At 42.1% G+C, this 23066-nt stretch overlaps 1 protein-coding gene across 1 annotated transcript; it reads right to left on the reverse strand.

Moving 5' to 3' along the window:
• Positions 1–1819: 1819 nt before the first annotated feature.
• Positions 1820–21638, reverse strand: LSG1 (large 60S subunit nuclear export GTPase 1). Its single transcript, XM_075268563.1, has 14 exons — positions 21495–21638; positions 19213–19339; positions 16007–16127; positions 14187–14273; positions 14015–14101; positions 12781–12841; positions 12096–12272; positions 9983–10336; positions 7559–7660; positions 5848–5993; positions 4903–5024; positions 4695–4774; positions 4399–4572; positions 1820–2327 (listed from the first exon to the last, which is right to left on the reverse strand). Exons 1-14 carry the CDS (start codon positions 21585–21587, stop codon positions 2148–2150), a joined length of 1911 nt encoding a protein of 636 aa, XP_075124664.1. The 5' UTR covers positions 21588–21638; the 3' UTR covers positions 1820–2147.
• Between the last annotated feature and the right edge of the window lie 1428 nt (positions 21639–23066).

A 23066-nucleotide genomic window follows, 5' to 3' on the forward strand; every position in this document is an offset into this window, starting at 1 on the left:
GGCATTTACACTTTAAAGCAATATCTAAACTTTTAAACTTTCTTCTTTTTTCCATAAATCAATAGTGCAGGTGAAAGTAACATGTAATATACCTTTATTAAAGAAAAGAGTTTGTGTCTTATTTTCTTTTTATCTATGGCTCTTGCCACTCTTTACATTCATTGATCCCCTCCATATAGGCTTCTATTGCATGCTGCTTAAACCTTACATCTGTATGGATTTCATGTGGGACAGAAGGGAAAAAAGTGAGGAAACAAGCTATTCTATTTAATAAAATATGTTACAAAGTGTCCTATTATATCTTGTATTGTTCATTGAAGGTAGTAGGCCTTAAAGGGGTTGTCCCATCACAAGGATCCTATCTATAATGCTTGTTAATGTGGATTTAAGACTTTTCCTAAATACACTGCTTCAGAAAAACTGCTTTGTTTGTCCATTATCTTACTTTATTCAATTCATTGTTGACACAGCCCTTGACTTATCTGCTCAAAAGTCAAGTGATGTAGCTGCCTGCTCTCAGGGAGGAGGGAGGGGCTAAGTGTACAGGAGCGAGCCTGTGTTTCTAGCTATTCCTGTGTCTACACCACGTGACCTAGCTCCCTGCTCTCAGATAGGGGAGAGGAGCGGCTTTCATTTCTGAACTCGTCTTCTGTTCTCCCAGTTATCAGGTTAACATTCAATTGTGTTCATTATGGCAGAGACAGGCAGTCTCTGTATGTAACACAGAATGGCGTTGCTCCTGCCTGTACTTCATAGTCCAAAATTGTGCATATAGTGTTGTTTGAGGACCTTTGATGACATCACAGGCCCTTCAGCCACCCCATAAGATCACGCTATGCGGTGGGCGGAGCTACACATTAATTTGGGGCAGAGGTAAACTGCAGGTTGCATATGAAACCCCACCCACCAAATGACACAAGAAACCAGGAAGAAAGAAGATTTTACAGCAGCGAAGACTGGTGAGTATGAGACGTGGGAATACCCATTTAAGTTTATTACACTATCCCCTCTGTATTGTTTTTTTTTTTTTTGTTATAATTAAACCTTACCCATCAACAAACTTGGCACAAATCAACTGCAGTGTTATCAGGAATAACACTTATTTCTGGTGATTGTATGACTTGTTTTCTGCATTTTTTCCATAGTTTTACAACCTACAGGCTCTCTCTAGTTTTCAGTACTCACTGAGTACTCATTGTTGCTGGAGAATTGCTGCTAAGATGTCTGCCGTGTGCAACACACAAGAAGTAGAAGACAATCTGCTATGACTCAAAAACAGCAGTACATACAGGGCATTGATACTGATCTATACTGATGTGAATAAAGCACTTGGGGTAAAATAGAAGCTTCCTATTCCTCTTCAGAATACTCTGTGTCTGACTGTCTCTCACTCAGCTTCTGATTACATCTACCACACCCTATTGTGAGATGTAATACAGACACCTCTGTGCACAGAGTAAAAAGAAAAAGGTAGTGACATTTTAATAATCAAAAAAGGTTCCTCGCTACATAGGTCCTTTATAAGACTTTAAAATATAAAGGACCTATCATAGCTGATATTTTACAGTTAATAAAGGAACGGTCAGCATAGTTTAGACAGCAACCAATCAAATACCCAACTTTTTTTAATGGCTTCTATAGACTACACTGTTACTTTTTGTTAGAGCAGTTCTAATACATGAGACTCAGACTTACGTTCTCACCTACATGAATGTTAATGGGGTACGTCGGGCTCCTTATGTGACCGCTGTTTTGTACGGTCCACCAATCTGTTGTTCTGGTCCTCCGACAGACCAGAACAATGGATATGTCAATTCTAGTGTGACGCCCTACAATGTTTTTCAAAGTCAAGTTTGCAGGGATAAATGAGCTTCTTAATTTTGGCAAATGGCTGAGAAGACTTACAAATAAGTGGGAAGCCATTTACCAACCAGTTATTTTATGGGCACAATTGCGAACAATATTACAGCAATAAATACATTAACCCTTGGAATGGTGGCTGCGTTTATTGCACACAGCAGATATTGTCAGAGCAGGATGATTGCACTTCTGCAATTAGACAAAAGAATTCGGCATATTAAAAGTTGAATTACGTTAATACAAAAATGTACAGTGCTGTCCTAGATTCCAACAGTCCGTGATTTCATTCATGCGTCCAAGTGCTTGTTAAGCCTGCGGACTTTCTCTTTCTTATTTCTGTTCCCATGCTTTTTCCATGGCTTTCCTGAAAGTGTCTCTGTACTGGTTGTATTTAATGGTATAGGTCCGCTGCCAGGTTTGTATCCCATCACAGACTGGACACCTTTGGTCAGAGCTCTGACATTTTCCTGTGTAAGTGAAAAAAAAAAAAGGAGTTATGGGAATTAATATGATCTAAGCATGGATGACAGTTTTGAAGATATGAAGATTGCGTTGTACCTTTATTTTTCCCTGGTTTTGTAACCGCATGGTACAAATGTCAAGCACTGGCAGTCATTTTAGTTTTAGCCAGCTATCTTTTGTATTTTTAAGTTTCTGAAATTTCCAAATATTAAAGGCAAAGGTAGGCTATGGTTTAAGATATGAAACTGAATCCCCATGCTGTCCCAGATCTTCCTGCAGGTCTTTGTTCACCGGGCTGCAGAACTTCCGTCTCACTGACTACACGTAACTGCTTCAGCCAATCACTGGCTTCAAATTTACTTTGTTGAGGTCAGTGACTGACTTCAGCGGCCATGTTTTCTCAGGATATTAGCACAGCAGTACAGTAAACACACATCAGCATAGAGGACTAAAATGTCAGCTCTAAAGTAATAATAATAATAATTTTTAACCATGTAAAATCTCAGACAAGTCTTTAAGTCTAAGACTACAAGTGGCAAACCGCCGCTTATAAAAGCTACAGAAAAAAAATGCAGCAGAAAATAATGCAGTAAAAACACCTGTTTTTCACTGCTTCTCTCATGCGTTTTTAACCCCCAATCCCCAAAATTTTTTTGGGGAAACACAGCAATTCCACAGGCTAAATTAACATGCTGTGTTTTTCAAAAACACAGCTTTTCCGCAGTTTTTTTTTTCCTTAAAGGGGTTGTCCAGGTTCAGGCAAATGGTGAGAAACAAATGTTGTTGTTTGTACAATGAAAAGTTCTACAATTTTCCAATATATTTGTGGTCATTTAATGTTCACTTCCAGTGGATAAAAATCAGTTCATCTACACACAGGTGCACAGCTTACACTCACACCACAGTTGTCAGACAAGTTGCAACAAGCCATACACTTGTGAATCATCACAGTCATGACCATGGACTGATTTTTATCCACTGGAAGTGAGCAGAATGAATTACAGCAAGCAGAGATCTAGAAAACCGTAAGGGATTTATACAGAAAGCACATTGGAAATTTGTAGAACTTTTCATTACACAAATGTAACATTTGTCGGTACTATTCCGTTATCGGGCCAGCAGCAGCGCATTTCAGCACCAGCTTTCGGGACAGCAGTTCAGTTCAGCAGCGGGAATTACAATGACATCCGAGGACTGCTGGCCCGATGCTTGTGCCCAGTAGCCAGTACATCAATGACCCCCCCTCCATCTCCTCCTCCTTCCAGTGCTGCCCCCCAGCTCTCCTTACATCTACCCCGTACCCTCTCCCCGCCACATGACTAAGCCGATGCTGGCCCGATGATAGAGGCCGTGCTTGTGTGTAGTAGGCAGTACATCGATCGATGCCCTCATCCTCCTCTTCCTTCCAGTGCTGCCCCCCAGCTCTTCTTACATCTGCCCCGTACCCTCTCCCTGTAATAGGCCTCACCGTAAATCTTGAGCAATGAATGCTACTAGATAGCCGCCGGACGCTGCAGAAAGTTTGTCCCTCCGGCTCGCTGTAGCTCACCGTTCCTATAGTCGGCGTGTTTCTTGTCAGGGCCTGGATTGAGCCCCGGTGTCTTTCCTTTCGGTCTCGGTACTAGCGCTGAGGTGAGGCCTAGTCGTGTGGCGGGGAGAGGGTACGGGGAAGATGTAAGGAGAGCTGGGGGGCAGCACTGGCAGGAGGAGAAGGATGGGGGAGGGGGGTCATCGATGTACTGGTTACTGGGCACAAGCATCGGGCCAGCAGTCCTCGGATGTCATTGTAATTCCCGCTGCTGAACTGCTGTCCCGAAAGCTGCTGCTGAACTGCGCTGCTGCTGGCCCGATAACGGAATAGTACCCATTTGTCTCTTAATATTGGTCTGAAACTCGACAACCTATTTAAGAAGAAAGGAATCGTCAGGGTCTAACCGGATCCCAGCAGGTTGTCTAACATAAGACACTTGTACAAAAGGGTTTGCACTACAATCAGTTACCTATACATTTAATATGCTGTAATTTTTCATTGAAATTTGCCAAATATAAGCAGAACTGTGAATACACAAACTGTACCTGATGAAAGAAGTTTCTGTCCACCACATTCTCAATATGTTTGACCTTCTTGCTGCCATGACCTTTTGCCTCTGTCATACCACCTAATACTTTATTTTCCCTGTACAGGAAATGCTGAGGCTGGAAGTCTGAAGGATCTACGTCAGGAGGAGGATGACAATACAGCAGCTTACCCTAAAATATAAAAAGCATTTCATTTACACATTGTGATTTAATTGTGCCAACACCAAACTCACGCTATAAACCAAATATAAATCTATAGAACCCCCTCCCACAAAATTGCAGTTGTGACGTACGTTGACATAGTCCTTTAATATATACCGTGCAGACCTTGGCTGATCAGGCTGCCCATGTGCAGTCATAAAACCCCTCATATCTGGGGAAAAAATAAAATAAAAAATTATACAGAAAAGGCAATAATGCTTGTGTAAATATAATCTCAATTGTGCTGCATTGCCAATAAGACATTCATAATTTTAAGAAAGATGGGCTTATATAACTTACATCCATATGCAGATAACAGTTCTTCTGAAGTGGGTGCTCGGTCCTGATCCTCATCTTCCCGAGGTCTAATAATATTTATACCATAAATGGCTTCAACTACATATCGAGGAATACGCTGTGCGATGTAAGTACGTTAAGAAACAAACAAGGTGCTGTGAAATTTGACATTATTTGAGGCAAAAAACTGTCTGACATGCCTTGTGCCACATTTCACAAGTGATTCAGACACACAGCTTGTAAAGGAAAGTGGTGTGGCTCTGTACCAAAAAAAAAGTAAAATCATGTGCTAATTAAATGCATCAAATATCGGCACCTTTTTCTGGCGTAAACTACGCCAGATTTTTATGAAACCTAAAAGCATAATCAGGGGATATAGCTAAACAAGGATATATTCCATGAGAATTAGGTTCTATGAAAACAATGCATTAACCCATAGGACACTACCAAGTTATTGAGGTGTTATTTGCCTATCACTTACCCTACATTTGGGTATATTTTATTGTTGATATGTACTTATAAGTGTTAAATGCAAGAGATCGCTAAAGACTCCCAACACACACTTGTGATCTGCCAATATGAAGTCAACATCAAGTTAGAGGGAATGGAGCCCCCTAGTGGTAGGCACTTTGGAACAACTTTTCTTGCAGAAAACATCATGTTCAGTAGGGCTGGGTAATTAATAACCAAAAGTGACTGTCCAACATCTAACTGTGTCACTAGACCAAAACATCACATTGGTGCTGCTTAATAAATAACACTACAACTACACAACTATATGGAGTACGATGTCCTTTTTCTATTACCAAGGTCATACTTGTGTTACAATGCCATGTGACTGGGCCTAATAATTTAGTTTTATGTCATATTCGGTCCAGCCCCAACCTTTGGTGAATTAATTATAATTTGTGATCCTTTTAAACTATGAACAACTTTTATTTGAAGGATATGAGTGAGATTGGTGGCACGTGGTCTCTCATCTGATCAATTGGTAGAATGCCACTGCATATCATCTCTGCTTTTGTGGAAACAAATGAAGGCATCACAAGGCCAGGGCAATCGCAAAGGCACAGACCAGGCTCTACGTACAGGGTCTGTAGAGGAGAGAGAAAATTCTGTAAAATACTATCTAAGGCAATATGCAACAAAACATATGGACAGTTAACAGCAAATAAACATTACAGCATCATGTGAAAACCAACTGCTATGTCTGCAGTCTGATGCTGCAGCAGACAACCAGAGCACGGTATTATTCTATTGTCTACCTAGCAACTGATGAACGTAGGCTCAATGCCAGGCTGATACGTGCAAACTAGATAAACCTTAGTGAGTATATAGACCGTAAACACAATGAAAATGGCAGTGATGTGGGCACAAATGTAGATGAAAATTTTAGAATAGTAATGGTCTTCTTATGAAATACAAACACTGTCCTGGATGACTCTTCACATAACCAGCTGAGGTATTCCCATATTTTAAAGTGATGGCATATTAGCTAGGATATGCCATCACTTTCTGATCAATGGAGATCCCTCCTCTGGGACACTCACCAATCCTGTCAATAAAGGGGCAGCAATAATGCAAGTGATAGCATATCGTAGAGGTTATGGGAAAAGCCCTCTTATAAAGGACCTTTCACTACCTCCATCAACTAAAGCCCTTTTTATTCTTTAACAGGCACCCAGTTGGAATTTGTTGTATAAACTCCACCATTCCTGGGCAGTCCGTGGAGTTAGTTTTGGTGCCCGATATGTCATCAGTAACACAGATCAGATATCCGGCAGACTCTGCACAGGAAGCAGAAGCAGTTCGGCTCCTATTCAAGTAATAGGGGCAAAGCTGAAAATATCCAGCACTACCACTATGGAAGGCTGCAGCTCCACTCCGATTATTGGAAGAAGAGCAGATTATAGAGTGATTTCACTACAGTAGCTTAGAGCACCCAAAGGGTCTGGGATTGCTAGGTGGGGTGGCATAGACACAAAAGTCCGGTTTGTTTAGTCCAAAACAAAAGTAGAGTTATTTTCACTCAAAAAAGGTAGTGCAGCAACAAAAGGAAACAATACAAAAAATAAATACCTGCTGTCTAGGCTCTAACTAAACATAGAATAGGTTACCTCACCTAGAATAACAGAAATCCAAAAGCCAGCAGAATCATTCAGGTCACAGCTCCAAAAAAATATGACCTCTCTGTCAGCTCTCCAGCTAAGCTCTGCCAAAGGTCTGCTGCTGGAGCTGGCTTCTTAAACCTCCTTGACGAGGAGACTCTCAACAGCTGAGTCGCTGCCGGAACATCCCCAAAGTGTGGACTGGAGGGGGGTGGAATGGCAGGTCCCCCTACCAACCTACCTGTCATTCCGAAAAATCCAGCCCAATACTGAGCATTTACCAAAATGCTCAGCAGATGAAAGTTGTCTGCTGAGAACAAACATTCCTTCTGGAGTTTTCTCATCTCACCCACCTGAGTAGTCTGGGTGAGATGTACCTGGCCAGCCATCGGCTTACAACACACACATACAGAGCTGTAAGAGTCAGAAGTCAAAGCAACATGCAAACAAATGGCAAGACAAAAAAATGAAACACAAACAGATCCAGAATGGATGTAACATATGCAAAAATACAATGTTTCAGCTTCCACCTGAAAATCACTTTAAATTACCTGAAAGTGCTTTGTGTGACCAGGAGTTGCTGAAACAGAAACCTTCTTATTTCCCAGAATAGTGTTAATTGTTGAACTTTTACCAACATTGGGATAACCAACCTGATGCAAATAGAGGATACAAAAAAAGAGTAATGACTCAAACTAAGTTATTGTGTGCTCTAAATTCTTCATGAACATTAATACATGATAACTTTTATGCCAATAACATGACAATTGTGTGCTTCCCATGAAAGAAGTTGTAATGCATTGTAAAATGTAATAGATCAACATGATATAAAAACAACAAAGAATACAGACAACTGTGCATCAAAAGAAATAAGTGTAACTGTTTTTGTGTCTTTGGGGCATTTATTGACCATTTTTGTAATGCACTTTATTAAGCACTTCCTTTTTATTATAAAACAGGCTAGCACTCTCTTTAGCAAACGTTTAACTGAGCTGATACTAAGGAAAGTCCGTACAGTCATATTGTACATATGCAGAGCTTAACCAAAGGGAGGATGGTCACTTCAAATGGCTGTATCTCCAGTTTTATATGACCTAAAAAAATGGTTCTGGCCTCACATGAAGTCTGAGATTGAACACTAGCTATAACAGAAACTGAGCTAATACTGGTTAGAAACACAGTTGGGAATTTGACCTTAATATTTAGCAGTTCATGTTTTATATAAAATCACATTTCCAACTGTGTTTTTTCTAGTGATATTTCTATTTCTTTTACAGCAAGTATTTTATCTTGATGGCATGTGAAAGACGAGAATCTCAGCTTACCATTTTTCTCTGTCATATACAACAGACGATACAGTCATTTGTAGTGACTAGAGATGAGCGAACACTGTTCGGATCAGCCGATCCGAACAGCACGCACCCATAGAAATGAATGGAAGCACCTGTGACGCTGACTTTGCCGGCGTCCGGCGTCACAGGTGTTTCCATTCATTTCTATGGGTGCGTGCTGTTCGGATCGGCTGATCCGAACAGTGTTCGCTCATCTCTAGTAGTGACCATTCCTCCACTGGTAAATGCTTCAGCTGTTTGTACTATATTGAGTACGTGTGTAGAAAGGGAGTCAGACTAGGGTTGGTTTTCGGACTGTCGCCACAAAATCATCTCCAAAAGTAACCATGTAAACTTAACCTAACAGATATGTAGAACTTATAGGGATAGTTTATTAAAATGAAAATTGAGGAAAACCTCTTTCATTAACACCAGCTAAGATATACCATCTATTAGGAGCCAGAGGCGGTCTATTCCATATTATTAAAGGGGTTTCTGGATTTTTTATTGCATACTTCCTGAACGTCAGGCTTGTGGACTCGTTCCAACACCAGGTCAGGTGATCTGAAACAGCACTTAGATAGCACCACTGAACAATGACATGAGGAAGCCAATGCTGGATCTGATCATGTGACCTGGCTTTTGAACCAGACTGGAAGCCCTACATTCAACACAAAATTAGTCCCTTTAATTCTACTCATAAGCTTAGGCTGATACACTGTTACTTGACTGTAGCCTTGTCTGCTGAGATTGGCTCCAGTAAATAAGTACAAGCACATCAGCTGTCAGTACATGAATGATTATTTACATAGCTACAAGGGCAAAGTTATTAAATTAAAAGCAACCAGTGTGAAAAAAATCATAATTATCAGGAAACTGCCATACAAGAGCTTAAAGAGGACCTTTCACCATATCCGGGCACATGCAGTGTTATATACTGCCAGAAAGCTGACAGTGCGCTGAATTCAGCGCACTGTCGGCTTTCCCGATCCGTGCCCGGTGTAAAGCGCTATCGGTCCCGGTACCGTAGCGCTTTACAGTCAGAAGGGCGTTTCTGACCATTAGCCAGAGACGTCCTTCTGCCTCGCGGCGCCAATCGCGCTGTGCTGTGGAGCGGCGAGGAACGCCCCCTCCCTCTGCTCACACAGCTCGTCCATAGACGAGCATTATCAGGAGCGGGAGGGGGGAGTTCCTCCCCGCTCCACAGTACAGCGCGATTGGCGCCGCGAGGCAGAAGGACGTCTCTGGCCAATGGTCAGAAACGCCCTTCTGACCATAGAAGAGCTACGGTACCGGGCCGTAAGCTCTTCACACCGGGCACAGATCGGGAAAGCCGACAGTGCGCTGAATTCAGCGCACTGTCAGCTTTCTGGCAGTATATAGAACTGCCTGTGCCCGGATATGGTGAAAGGTCCTCTTTAAATAATAAGCCTGGAAGTCCAGACTAGGGATAAGGAGATAGTGCCAATGTCACATACCCCGATATCAATGTGGTTTAATCTCTTGTACCAATCTCATAACTTAGTTGAGGGATCATTGTAAAAATACAACCCCACACAGCTGTACAAAGGCAGCACAGGCTGTTCTAGATTACCACCTAGGATAAATTCTGTATGTCCAATGGACAAGAAGAAACCAACTCACCAGCCCTACAGTGATTTGTTCCTCCTTAATCCTCTTCCCTGTATGTACAGATTTGAAAATTTCCAGGAGTTCATCACTTTGCACTAAGTGGCTTTCATTACTGACAACTTTTGGTTCAGTGATCTCAGGATTACGCTCTGGCATAACTCTTTCCTCCTCTCCCTCAGCATCTTCAGAGCATGTCTGCCAGCCTTCATCATCCTCACAATCTTCATACTCATCGCTTGAGTCACTATCCTCATGGTCCCTGGTAAGATCAGTTTCAGGTTCACTTAGATCCTCATCATTCTCGCTGTCTTCTTCATCTGTAGTCACATCTTCATCAGGCGCTTCAATCTCACAATCACAGTTTAGCTATTTACAATATCACAAACACAGAGAAAAGCGGATACCATGTCAACAAATCTCTAAAATGCAGTCAACGTATTCAAATAGTTTATCAAAAGTGTATATCGCAAAGAATACAAATAATGAATACTTAAAAGGGGTTGTCCAGTTTCAGACCAATATTAAGGAACAATCATTGTTTGCAAAATGAAAACTTGAAACATTTTCCAAATACTTTTTGTATCAATCCATCACATTTTTCCAGATCTCTGCCTTCTGTCATTTACTCTGCTTACTTCCAGTGGATAAAATTCAGTCCCTGGTCATGTGATATACACACGGGTGCATAGCTCGTTACTAGGAAAATGTCTAATTATTGTGCTGTGACTGTAACGAGCCGTGCGCCTGTGTGTGCATCACATGATCTGAAACCGGTCAGCCTCTTAAGGTGCAAACAACATTGATGTAGTGCAAACAGTGCAACAACTGTCCACCTGGCACTGCAGGTAAGGTCAGGGCCCCATGTGGTGTAAACGTCACAGTTTGCCTGCGGTGGAAAAGCCACAGAAAAATACAGTGTTTAACAGTCACAGCAAAATGGATGGGATTCTAGAAAATCCCATTCCTACATGCAGTGGACACTCTGCAATTTCCAAAACCATCATGGAAACCACTGCGAACTTTCTGTAAAAAGCACTGTGGAAAAAGACATGATGCGTTGCTGCCGTGCTTTTTCCGCAACGCTTTTTTGCTGCAGGATGCTACATGGGGCCCTAGCCTAAAAGGGGTTTTACAGAATTAAAAGACATGGCTTCTTCTTCAAGAAAAAGAACCACAACCAAAAATGGATTGTGTCTGGTACTACAGTATAGATCAGACCTGGGCAATGTGCGGCCCGCGGGCCACATCCGGCCCTCATAGCTAGTGGAAGTTTGTTCAAGGACCTGTGAATATGTCATCACAGCCTATCACCAGGATAAGCTATGACTCGTTAGTGGGCGGAGCCACACGGAACTGTGTGCTTGATGCAAGCTGCCGGCAATGGAGGCTGCTGGATGATAAAGAGAGAAGAGACAGCATGTGTGAGCAAGAGGGGGGGGGACTAGGGGTAGATGTAGGGGGGCAGTTAAACTGAATGCACATGGAGGGGTGACATTAAACTGGGGGAGGATACTAAATCATGGGGGGTAGCTGAAGGGGTACATGTCTGCCTCTAGTTGCCCCCAGTTTAATGTCCCCCTCCAGCTGCCCCAGTTTAATGTCCCCTCTAGTTTCTGCTAGTTTATACTGGGGCACCAGGAGAGGGACTTAATATTGTGGGACATTTGGAGGGAAACGTTATAATGTGGGGGTGTATAATGTTAGGGTGACTGTAGGAGGATTTTACTTTGTAGGGCACATGGGAAAAATGATTGAGAATGGGTGGAGTCAGTGAGGAAGTGAGTGGTGCTAAATTTGCCACGGCGCACATGGCCCTCTAGAACCGTTACAATTTCTGATGTGGCCCCATGGGAAAATGAATTGCCCACCCCTGGTCTAGATCCTCTAAAGTACATAAGGCTGGGCTGCAATACCATACAAACTGTGAACAGATGGGTGCTGACTTATAAACAAAAAAACACTTTTTTTTATCCTGGACAATCCTTGAAGTGTATGTAGAGAAACAAATTCTCTCCAATAAAACACTAACTACTGTAATAAACATACATAAACATATCTGACATTTTCAATGAAGATTAACTGAATATATGAAGCACTGATTTATAAAAGATAAAAAAAAACCTACCCTGGCGTCTTCAGAAAGTCTTTGTGCCTCAGTCAGAGCTGACCAGAAAACAACTTTAACACCCTCTTTCTCAAAGAAGGCTGCCCAAGACTGCCGCTGGCCTTCAGTTAACAGGTCTGCCTTGTTTATTAGGATTATATTTTCTTTTTGAGGATTTACTTCTTTGACATAGCGTTCCTTTGAAAAAATGCATTACAACTCAATGTACTGTGGTGTGTTAAGTCAGATAAAGTACACATATAGAAAGAGTAATGAGATGTACGAGAACAGCCATCATTAAATATTAACATAAAATAGTAACCGATCAATAGGACAAGTAAAGCAGGATTTATATCTGCTCTAGAAACACTAAAGCTGGTCAAGCTCGCAGGATAAAAGTCAACTATTCTGACAGTACGTAGCTGACTGCAGGGTACGCTCTGCCAAACACAGTCATGTTTTAGCCCGTCAGCTGAAACTAGAGGTACAAATGGTCACTTTGCACAAGCACGTTACTCAGTGATCTTTTTCTGATGTGCTTGTTCTGCCAGACTGATCAGCTCTATCCTAGTTGATCTTTTGGTTATGCCTATTTGTCAGTTAATGTAAAGTGTATGGGGTCCTTACACAACATAAACCAGTGAATCTTTGGGGACTTATTTTCCATGTTTTAGAAGTTTTGGTTTACTTTAGTAAAAAATCTTACCAAATCCTGGCACCTGAATAAAAGAGGATTTCTTGCATCCACAATTTGCACCACTACATCACTGGGGAAAATAATAATAAGAAAGAAAAAAAAACAACTTTTAAGCCACTTACAGGTATGAAAGCTAAAAATATTTAACGGAGAAGAGTTTTTGTATAAGAAAAGAAAGATCACGTCTTTGAGAAGACTACTCCCTTACCCAGACCACATTTTCAGTGACACGTTTCCAGATTTCCACACTAATCATCTTTGAGAAGACCACCCCCCAGAAGACTCATTCTGGTTGGTCAATACTAATGACTACATTATATTGTTTACCTACATTGTATATATATCTGATCAGAGATTAAAAACTCTATGTACCAGAACAGTGGATTTACACAAAGTTTTTATACAAAAGTTGCATTCTTTTGTTTTCAAAACTGCATGTTTTTATATGAAACTGCCTGTGTAAACCAGTCTTAATGAAGACCTGAATGTAATTTTTTATTACAGTATTGAGTAACCCATTTCTACTAGATCAGTAAACCTGAGGCTTTAAGTTTACATACTCATTATACACTGGTAAAATACACAGTTACATGTATTATTCATTATTGCAATTAAAAATTACATGCAAAAAGCACCCTGTAAACCCAGCCTTACTGAAGAACTGCATACAGTTTTTATTTGCAGTAATGGGTAGCACATATTACTATTAATGTCACTTATATGTCAATGGTCATTAAAGGCAAGTCTGCCACCAGACCAGTATTGAACTATAAGCACAGTCAGATAGCCAGTGTTCACATGAATAAAATGCTTTTTATACGATCACTGCAGAGGTATTATAGCTTATATGCAAATAAGCTGTTTGGTGCAACTAGGGCTGCATCATTGTTCTCCCGTCATGCTTGACCAAAGGTTTAGCAGGCTTATTGCCCATGATCAGTGCACTACCACAGGGTCTCTGTAGACAAGATGGCTATGGTGGCTGCACAGCTCCCGAGCCATATTTGAGAAATGGTTAAAAAAAGCACAAAAAGAGGATGAAAATACATTCTGGTACATATGCAGTGTAAAAAAAAAGTCCATGTCGGAAGACATTTGAATCACAATTTAAATAAAAAATAAAAAAAAAAACCCGATTGGCATTTTGTTCAATACAACTATGACAGGACTACAGATAACATATATGAAGTCTAGGAACATGCAGTCCTCTCATCACAGAGCTAAAAGTGACCTTAGTATTTACCTCCTCTCTATAACTCTCCAGAGCTGGCGCCAGAAATCTAGATTACGCTCAAAGGGTGTAAGAATTAGTTTTTTTTCTTCTTCAAGTCTGGTAAAAGGAAAAATAAAATCAGATTATCTATGATCCATTATGTAAGTTTCCAAAAAAAATACTACATCAAGTAAAGACTTACTTAGCAAGCTGGCGCCTCCACTCCAAGAAGCTCTCTCTCTCAGACTGCTTCAGATCATCAGCGCTGGTACTTTTATCCCAGTGTGGTCTGCAAGCAAAAAGCAAAATCAAAGTGACATTAGTAGTGCGCTTCTAAAAGAAAAACATGAATTGAACCCCGTACTTTTGGGGGATTTGGCTAATCATCTAATGAGTATGGACTCCTCTGGAATCTTCACTGACGACAGACGTTGAAGTAGATAAGGATTGGGTCAGGTGAATGTCACAAGGAGGCAAGGTGCTGCTAGATGTGTGACAGCAGCTTTCTCCCAACCCCTATGCTGTACACATACAAGGCGTGCAATAAGTTATCTACCTCAGTATGTTCAGGCACTGTTAGGGTATGTTCACACGGAGATTTTTGCAGGCAGATTATGTCACGAAATCCACCTCAAAATTCACCTGCAAAAACGCGTCCCATTCATTTCAATGGGAATCACTTGCAGTTTTTTTGCCACTAGCAATTTTTTTCAGCTACTGGAAAAACTAGGCCCATTCATTCAGGCCTAATCAGGAGCGGGATCCTGATACGGCTAGCACAAAAAAGCCACACGGCAGAAAAGGTATCCGCCGTGTGAAAGCAGAGTTTGTCTGTACAGGTTGAGACATATCTAGACATACAAAACACAATAGCAATTCAGTCTGATGAAAGCACTGGAAGTGATAGGATGGCGACTGCTGTACAGTGCGGGTCTACAAAGAAATTGAGGGATTTGGAGCATCATTCCATGATTAAATTCCTTACCCAGGAAGCCAAAAGAAGATTCATGAAAGGATGAATGTTGTATATAGTGAGGATGCAACTACCAAGTTACATCATATTCAGAGGAAATGTGCCATAAAGTGGAGGCCATGATTTTGTAAGATGGTCGGGTCAAAGTCAGTGTTATAGCATATGAATTAGTCATTTCAATTGGCAGGGTTTCCAGGTATGGTTGATGACATTTTGATGATGTAAAGGTTGAGTTTTCCAGTGAGTGCCACAAATGTGAACGCCTGAGCAAAAATCCAGGAGATTTCTATTCTAAGGTTGTTACAAGTGATGAAACATGGGTCCAGTACCATTCTCCTGGGGCAAAACAAAAGTCCATGCAATGGAAGCACAAGATGTCACCAGCTCCATACATATGTTGTGTACAGTTGTCAGCTGGAAAGATCAGGGCAACAGTTTTTTGTAATACAGAATGAGTTTTATTACTAGAATTCATGCCACACAAGACAACAGTTCCAGGAGACACCTATGCTTCAACAATGAAGGCATTACATGATGCAAACAGAAATGCCGTGGGAAGTTGTCGGTGGATTTGTAGCTGCTTTATGACAATGCGCCAGCTCACAAGTCTCACAAATCACAAGCTGCTATCAGGGAATGAGGCTTTGTGGTGCTTAACCATCCAACCACCATCCTAATGACAATGCAGCCAAGGAGGTGGCAACAGAGTTCCTGTAGCAGCAAGAAGTCTCCTTCTACTCTGAGGGCATACAGCCTCTGGGGGTGAAGTGGAATAAGTGTGTTGAAGTCAAGGATGATTACATTGAAAAGCAGAAAGTTCAATTTTCTTAAAAAAAATTGCTTTCATATTCAGGTAGATAACCTGTTGAACACCTCATATACTGGTTGGAAGCATGTACATGTATAGGAGGGTCAGGTGAGATAGCCAATGGCCAAGTGAGTGTTTGGCAGACAGCTAAGTGTATGACCAGCGTAATATAAAAGAACACAAATAAGTGGAAATCGATGTAAGGATTTACTTAAAAACTGTAAGACAATTACATTCTTACCTTCTAGGTATAGACAAAAACTGCTTATTTTCTTCATGAAGTTTATGGATTCTGCTGGATTCTTCTGATGTTAGCAATCCTGTTCTGGCTTCAGCTGGGACAAACTTGATATTAAGTTTCTCTATAAAGCGAAATCAAAACAGTTATTTTTTAATTAGGCTGGAGGATGTGCAAAAGTAACCCCCCCCCCCCCACAAAAAACACACTGACCTGTCCCTGATGCTATAGTGTCCTCCCAGAGAAGTCCAGTCCCGCTGCTCGGCTGTCTTTTTTCTTTGTAGAAGTTCTCGCCACTTGTGACGACCTGTGTACCTTCACATGACCATTGAAACCAATCAACGGACTCAACCGACTAAGGAAGGAACCTGGGGGCATCAAAGGTAGTGACGTCCCGTACCCTTCGCTGACTGGCCTCAGTGGTCATGGGTGGCTGGGACTTCCACCGGTAGAAAACAAGAGAGCCGCAGGACTGGATTGTGCTAGGAGGCACCTATCATGACCTAACGTCAGTCAGATTCCACCTTGCACCCCACACTGAAATGAATGGGAGGCAGAAAAAACAAAAACACTAGCTATGTTATTTTGGAGCGTTTTTTGCAAATGCCACATCAAAAAACACCCAAAACACTAGCTTTTTTTTTTTTTTTTTCAATAGGAATTGTAAGACAGAATCTTCCTGAACATAAATCTTGAAGCTTCTTTTTTTCTTCTAGAAGAAAAATCAGCTAGAGGAAATAATCTGCCTGGCTACCATTGAAATGAATGGGAAAGTTGTCAGACGGTTTTTGGGGCAGGTTCTGCCTCAAAAATCCTCCTGCCAAAAACTAAGTGTGAACTAACATTTAGAAATTGATTGCAGGCACTGCCGCCGGGTATCCACTCCGTAAAACATCGGAGACCTGATGGCTATGGTACCCACTCAGCACCTGACATTTGGCAAACTATTAAAATTGATGTTAGGAAGCGGCTAAATCATTTTTAAGGTGCCAGTAACATACCTAGTTTTTGGATAATAATAATAATACTAATAATAATACTAATAATAATATATATATATATATATATATATACACTCACCGGCCACTTTATTAGGTACACCATGCTAGTAACGGGTTGGACCCCCTTTTGCCTTCAGAACTGCCTCAATTCTTCGTGGCATAGATTCAACAAGGTGCTGGAAGCATTCCTCAGAGATTTTGGTCCATATTGACATGATGGCATCACACAGTTGCCGCAGATTTGTCGGCTGCACATCCATGATGCGAATCTCCCGTTCCACCACATCCCAAAGATGCTCTATTGGATTGAGATCTGGTGACTGTGGAGGCCATTGGAGTACAGTGAACTCATTGTCATGTTCAAGAAACCAGTCTGAGATGATTCCAGCTTTATGACATGGCGCATTATCCTGCTGAAAGTAGCCATCAGATGTTGGGTACATTGTGGTCATAAAGGGATGGACATGGTCAGCAACAATACTCAGGTAGGCTTTGGCGTTGCAACGATGCTCAATTGGTACCAAGGGGCCCAAAGAGTGCCCAGAAAATATTCCCCACACCATGACACCACCACCACCAGCCTGAACCGTTGATACAAGGCAGGATGGATCCATGCTTTCATGTTGTTGACGCCAAATTCTGACCCTACCATCCGAATGTCGCAGCAGAAATCGAGACTCATCAGACCAGGCAACGTTTTTCCAATCTTCAATTGTCCAATTTCGATGAGCTTGTGCAAATTGTAGCCTCAGTTTCCTGTTCTTAGCTGAAAGGAGTGGCACCCGGTGTGGTCTTCTGCTGCTGTAGCCCATCTGCCTCAAAGTTCGAAGTACTGTGCGTTCAGAGATGCTCTTCTGGCTACCTTGGTTGTAACGGGTGGTTATTTGAGTCACTGTTGCCTTTCTATCAGCTCGAACCAGTCTGGCCATTCTCCTCTGACCTCTGGCATCAACAACGCATTTCCGCCCACAGAACTGCCGCTCACTGGATGTTTTTTCTTTTTCGGACCATTCTCTGTAAACCCTATAGATGGTTGTGCGTGAAAATCCCAGTAGATCAGCAGTTTCTGAAATACTCAGACCAGCCCTTCTGGCACCAACAACCATGCCACATTCAAAGGCACTCAAATCACCTTTCTTCCCCCTACTGATGCTCTGTTTGAACTGCAGGAGATTGTCTTGACCATGTCTACATGCCTAAATGCACTGAGTTGCCGCCATGTGATTGGCTGATTAGAAATTAAGTGTTAACGAGCAGTTGGACAGGTGTACCTAATAAAGTGGCCGGTGAGTGTGTATATATATATATATATATATATATATATATATATATATATATATTAGTGCTTTTTTTTTTTACACACATATATACTAAAAGTTTTACTGGCAGTATAAATTCCTGATTTTTACTAAATGTGCAATATCAGGCTGAGCCTTCCTTGGGGAAAATTTACTAACCCATCTCTACCAGTTTTCTGATGTACAATTTTGGGGCATCTTTGATGCATATCTGTTCCTTGCACCAAAGAAGAACCACATTGTTCCTTTTGTCCCTACTTGCCACTTTCTGAAAGTGGGTGGAGAGCAAGAAAAGCTGGAGCAGGGATGTCTCTGTCCAACAAACTTACTGTATATTTCACTCTAGAAAACTGCAGTGAGCTATACCTGAAAATCTATGCCAGTTCCCAATTGAAAAATTTTGACCCTGACGCACAGTAATACACCTGAATTACTAAAGACACTGTCCAGGCTAAAAATTTTAATTAGGACGGAGGAAGTGAAAAAAATAAAGCATAGTTATCTTTCCCTGATACCCTGGTGTCCTCCCAGCGCAGTCCGGTCCTACTGCTCGACTGTCTTCTTTTGCGGAAGTCCTGTGACTCCCCAGATTTCTTCACATAACCTCTAAGGCCAAACAGCGGCCTCAGCAGCCAAAGGGAGGGAGCCAGGGATGTCACAGGTAGAGATGTCCCATGGCCGCTGAATACCCCTGTGGTCACGTGTGGTGGGTACATCTGGCAGAAGAAAACAATAGAGCCGCAGGACTGACCATGCTGGGAGGCACCAGGGAAAGGTGCCTTAATAAGACAGGTGCCTCTTGCACCAGTAGGTAACTTCATTAAGAAGTTCCCTACATAACCCATACAGTACAGTACCATACATAACCCAGGCTAAAGCCATATTCACTGACACTTTTTACACTCCTTACCTGCAACAAACTCTGTTCCTGCCAATTCTGCTGTGGCAAGAAAGTCATCGATAGAGCTTTGCTCAGTCACAGACTGGAGATTCAGTCTGCCCCAGTCATACCCATCATTTAGTTCACTTGTGTGGAGCTGCAAAAGACCAGAATGGAAATACAAGTATGAGAATACGTTTCCATATTGTGATGGCCACAAGCACTCCTTTAGGCGGCTTGGACTTGACAAATGAACTGGATTCAACAACATACAATAAAAATGTCTCGCAAGATAAATTTCAGATAAAACTGAATGTCTAGCAAAGCATGGTACAGATTCAGAATACTGAGAAACCTTGTGCCCTACACTGGCCCCTTTCCTTTACCTGCAACACGAAAAAGGAATTTATATACATTGCAATCAGTTTTATTAGAAAGTCTACATTTGTGACAATGAATTGCGGCTATGAAAATATCATTGTATAGTCCTTAGCATCTGACAAAATCTTATACATCTCAAGGAAAGTTACGCTGACTATTCTTATATTTCCTTATTAAAAATGTCACATATGCAGTAATCTCAGGAACCCCAGGTGGGGTAGAAAGGTTAGTATAGATTTGCTTATCCAAACAGTGTGATCTATGAACATATTAAATCTGACTCCCCATACATGCAGAGCTTGGCCAAACACGTGCATGTGTACAGAATTGGACCAGGACCGGAGAGATAGCCACTACCCCTCTGGCAGCAGTTTATTACCCCAAGAACAAAAAGATCAAGAATTGATCCTCATCTCCCTCAATTCTACCATTAAGGGACAGTCAGGAAGTCCTTACACACATTAGCTGGACCACCGCTCTGATTGAAATCAGCAGGTACAAGTGACAATTATTATCTAACGTATATGACCAACCTAGGCCCCAGAGGAATATGGATCAGAAAATGCAGCCTGTAAATCGGCCAGTTTACCCAGCCCAAACTCAGTGTGTAAACCTGGACTCCCTGCATCATACTGATATATCATGCTAGGTACCCCCACATCACCGCAGCTTTACTGCTTCATACTGTATATAGTATATGAGAGTAGAACTGTGGGAAAGCAAGGGCTCCTACCATCATACATCACTAGGATGAGTTTGAGTCGTGAAATCTGGCTGGTGTATGGACTGGATGTTCTGTGCATATCCTTCAATGTGCATGAGGCCTAAGGCTACATGCACACAACAACATTTATGTATGGCCTATAAGAAAAGGCATGGATCTGTGTGCCATCCATGCTTTCCATGGACCCATGAATTTCAATAAGCGAGCCATGGAACTAGAAGTTTGCCTCCAGGCTTGTGTGTATGGAGCCATAGAAAGGAATCCATATGGTGTGCAAATTTTTTATTTTTTTTTTAAACAAACCACACATTTGCCAAAAATACACTTGTGTGAATGTAATGTTAGGTTTATGAAACTGGAAAACTGGTAAACACAATAGGCTTCCATTCTCTGATCCTCTGTTTCACCAGGTATATACAGTAATAAGAACACCTGACACATATCCCCCCAACTCTTACTGGCTGTATGCTAAATTAATTCAGATTAGATTATATGAAATATATCTATTAAATTAAATATGTAATAACTGCAATCATATCTAAACCCATGACAGAAACACTTATGGTTTGATTTTATGATGCAGTATTGACTGCACCATCTGAACACACCCCAAGAATGAGCTCCTGTTATTGGAGTAAATCAATGACATAACAGAAATGAGGGATCCGGAAAATGACAGACACCAACAGTGCCCAATAGATCCCACTGGCTATAAGGGGGTCTTTGGGGTTTCTGTCTGCAAATCCCAGTATGTTAATGGAAACCATGCCATGCTGTGTTATTTTCCCAGATTCTGCAATGGAGGCTTGTAATGGACCCAGTGACAAGTACAACAGAGGTCAGCCAGGTAAAGCGGAGCAGGACAAGGGGATGGCCAGGTAACAGCACAAGATATGTTGAGGAATACCCTGGGATCACTGAGAGATCATCCCCTATGTAACCCTTGTGAATGTCTTGTGTACTCCTTCTAGCAGGTACAGACTGGCTGCAGCTATGATGGGACAAGATGCTGTGGACATGTGCAGCAGATCTGTGTGTAGTGCAGGCCTGTCCTGTTGTCTGTGGTACTGCCCCATGTTACCCATCTGTCTACTACATGTGTTATTATACACGCACATGACACTGGTGCTGCCCTAGTGTGGCCATGGCTGCCAGTATCAGAGAGCTCAGGCAGATGGCGGCGCGCAGGCCACGAGTGTGTGCTCACCCAGGAGTCTCGGCCTCGCAGCCCCCTCTGGCTCTGTGCTCGCTCCTTGATCAGGGCTCTCCCCAGTCCAGACGTCGCCTTCTTTTTCCCCATTACTTCCACATGGGTCGTATGTAATATGGAGTTGCTCCTGGTGGGTATGACGTCACGGGAAGGGGCGGGGTCTCTGGACTACTGCTCTGAGCTCGCTACAGGAAGCTGAAGCAGTGCACGTGTGGCGGGGGGGCGGAGGGGTATGGGCGGTGTGCTGGGGAGGGATTAGACGGGAGGGGGTGTTTACATGGGACTGTATGCTGGAGAGGAGTGATAGTTACATGGGACTGTATGCTATAGAGGAGTAATGGTTACATAGGACTGTATGCTGGAGAGGAGTGATAGTTACATGGGACTGTATGCTATAGAGGAGTGATAGTTACATGGGACTGTATGCTGGAGAGGAGTGATAGTTACATGGGACTGTATGCTAGAGAGGAGTGATAGTTACATGGGACTGTATGCTAGAGAGGAGTGATAGTTACATGGGACTGTATGCTGGAGAGGAGTGATAGTTACATGGGACTGTATGCTGGAGAGGAGTGATAGTTACATGGGACTGTATGCTAGAGAGGAGTGATAGTTACATGGGACTGTATGCTGGAGAGGAGTGATAGTTACATGGGACTGTATGCTGGAGAGGAGTGATAGTTACATGGGACTGTATGCTATAGAGGAGTGATAGTTACATAGGACTGTATGCTGGAGAGGAGTGATAGTTACATGGGACTATGCTGGAGAGGAGTGATAGTTACATGGGACTGTATGCTATAGAGGAGTGATAGTTACATGGGACTGTATGCTATAGAGGAGTGATAGTTACATGGGACTGTATCCTGGAGAGGAGTGATAGTTACATGGGACTGTATGCTGGAGAGGAGTGATAGTTACATAGGACTGTATGCTGGAGAGGAGTGATAGTTACATGGGACTGTATGCTATAGAGGAGTGATAGTTACATGGGACTGTATGCTGGAGAGGAGTGATAGTTACATAGGACTGTATGCTGGAGAGGAGTGATAGTTACATAGGACTGTATGCTGGAGAGCAGTGATAGTTACATGGGACTGTATGCTATAGAGGAGTGATAGTTACATGGGACTGTATGCTGGAGAGGAGTGATAGTTACATAGGACTGTATGCTGGAGAGGAGTGATAGTTACATGGGACTGTATGCTAGAGAGGAGTGATAGTTACTACATAGGACTGTATGCTGGAGAGCAGTGATAGTTACTACATAGGACTGTATGCTGGAGAGGAGTGATAGTTACATGGGACTGTATGCTATAGAGGAGTGATAGTTACATGGGACTGTATGCTGGAGAGGAGTGATAGTTACATAGGACTGTATGCTGGAGAGGAGTGATAGTTACATAGGACTGTATGCTGGAGAGCAGTGATAGTTACATGGGACTGTATGCTGGAGAGGAGTGATAGTTACATGGGACTGTATGCTAGAGAGGAGTGATAGTTACTACATAGGACTGTATGCTGGAGAGCAGTGATAGTTACTACATAGGACTGTATGCTGGAGAGGAG

This window comes from Leptodactylus fuscus, chromosome 3 (assembly GCF_031893055.1).
Source record: "Leptodactylus fuscus isolate aLepFus1 chromosome 3, aLepFus1.hap2, whole genome shotgun sequence".
NCBI lineage: Eukaryota > Metazoa > Chordata > Amphibia > Anura > Leptodactylidae > Leptodactylus > Leptodactylus fuscus.

Excerpts from the sequence above, each read along its gene's own strand:
- LSG1 (XM_075268563.1), bottom strand. The coding sequence starts at position 21,587 with ATGGGGAAAAAGAAGGCGACGTCTGGACTGGGGAGAGCCCTGATCAAG. Across the intron at positions 7,661-9,982 it reads AACAAATCACTGTAGGGCTG|GTTGGTTATCCCAATGTTGG; the intron begins GTGAGTTGGTTT and ends TATTTGCATCAG. Across the intron at positions 5,025-5,847 it reads GTGCCACCAATCTCACTCAT|CGCACAGCGTATTCCTCGAT; the intron begins ATCCTTCAAATA and ends ACGTACTTACAT.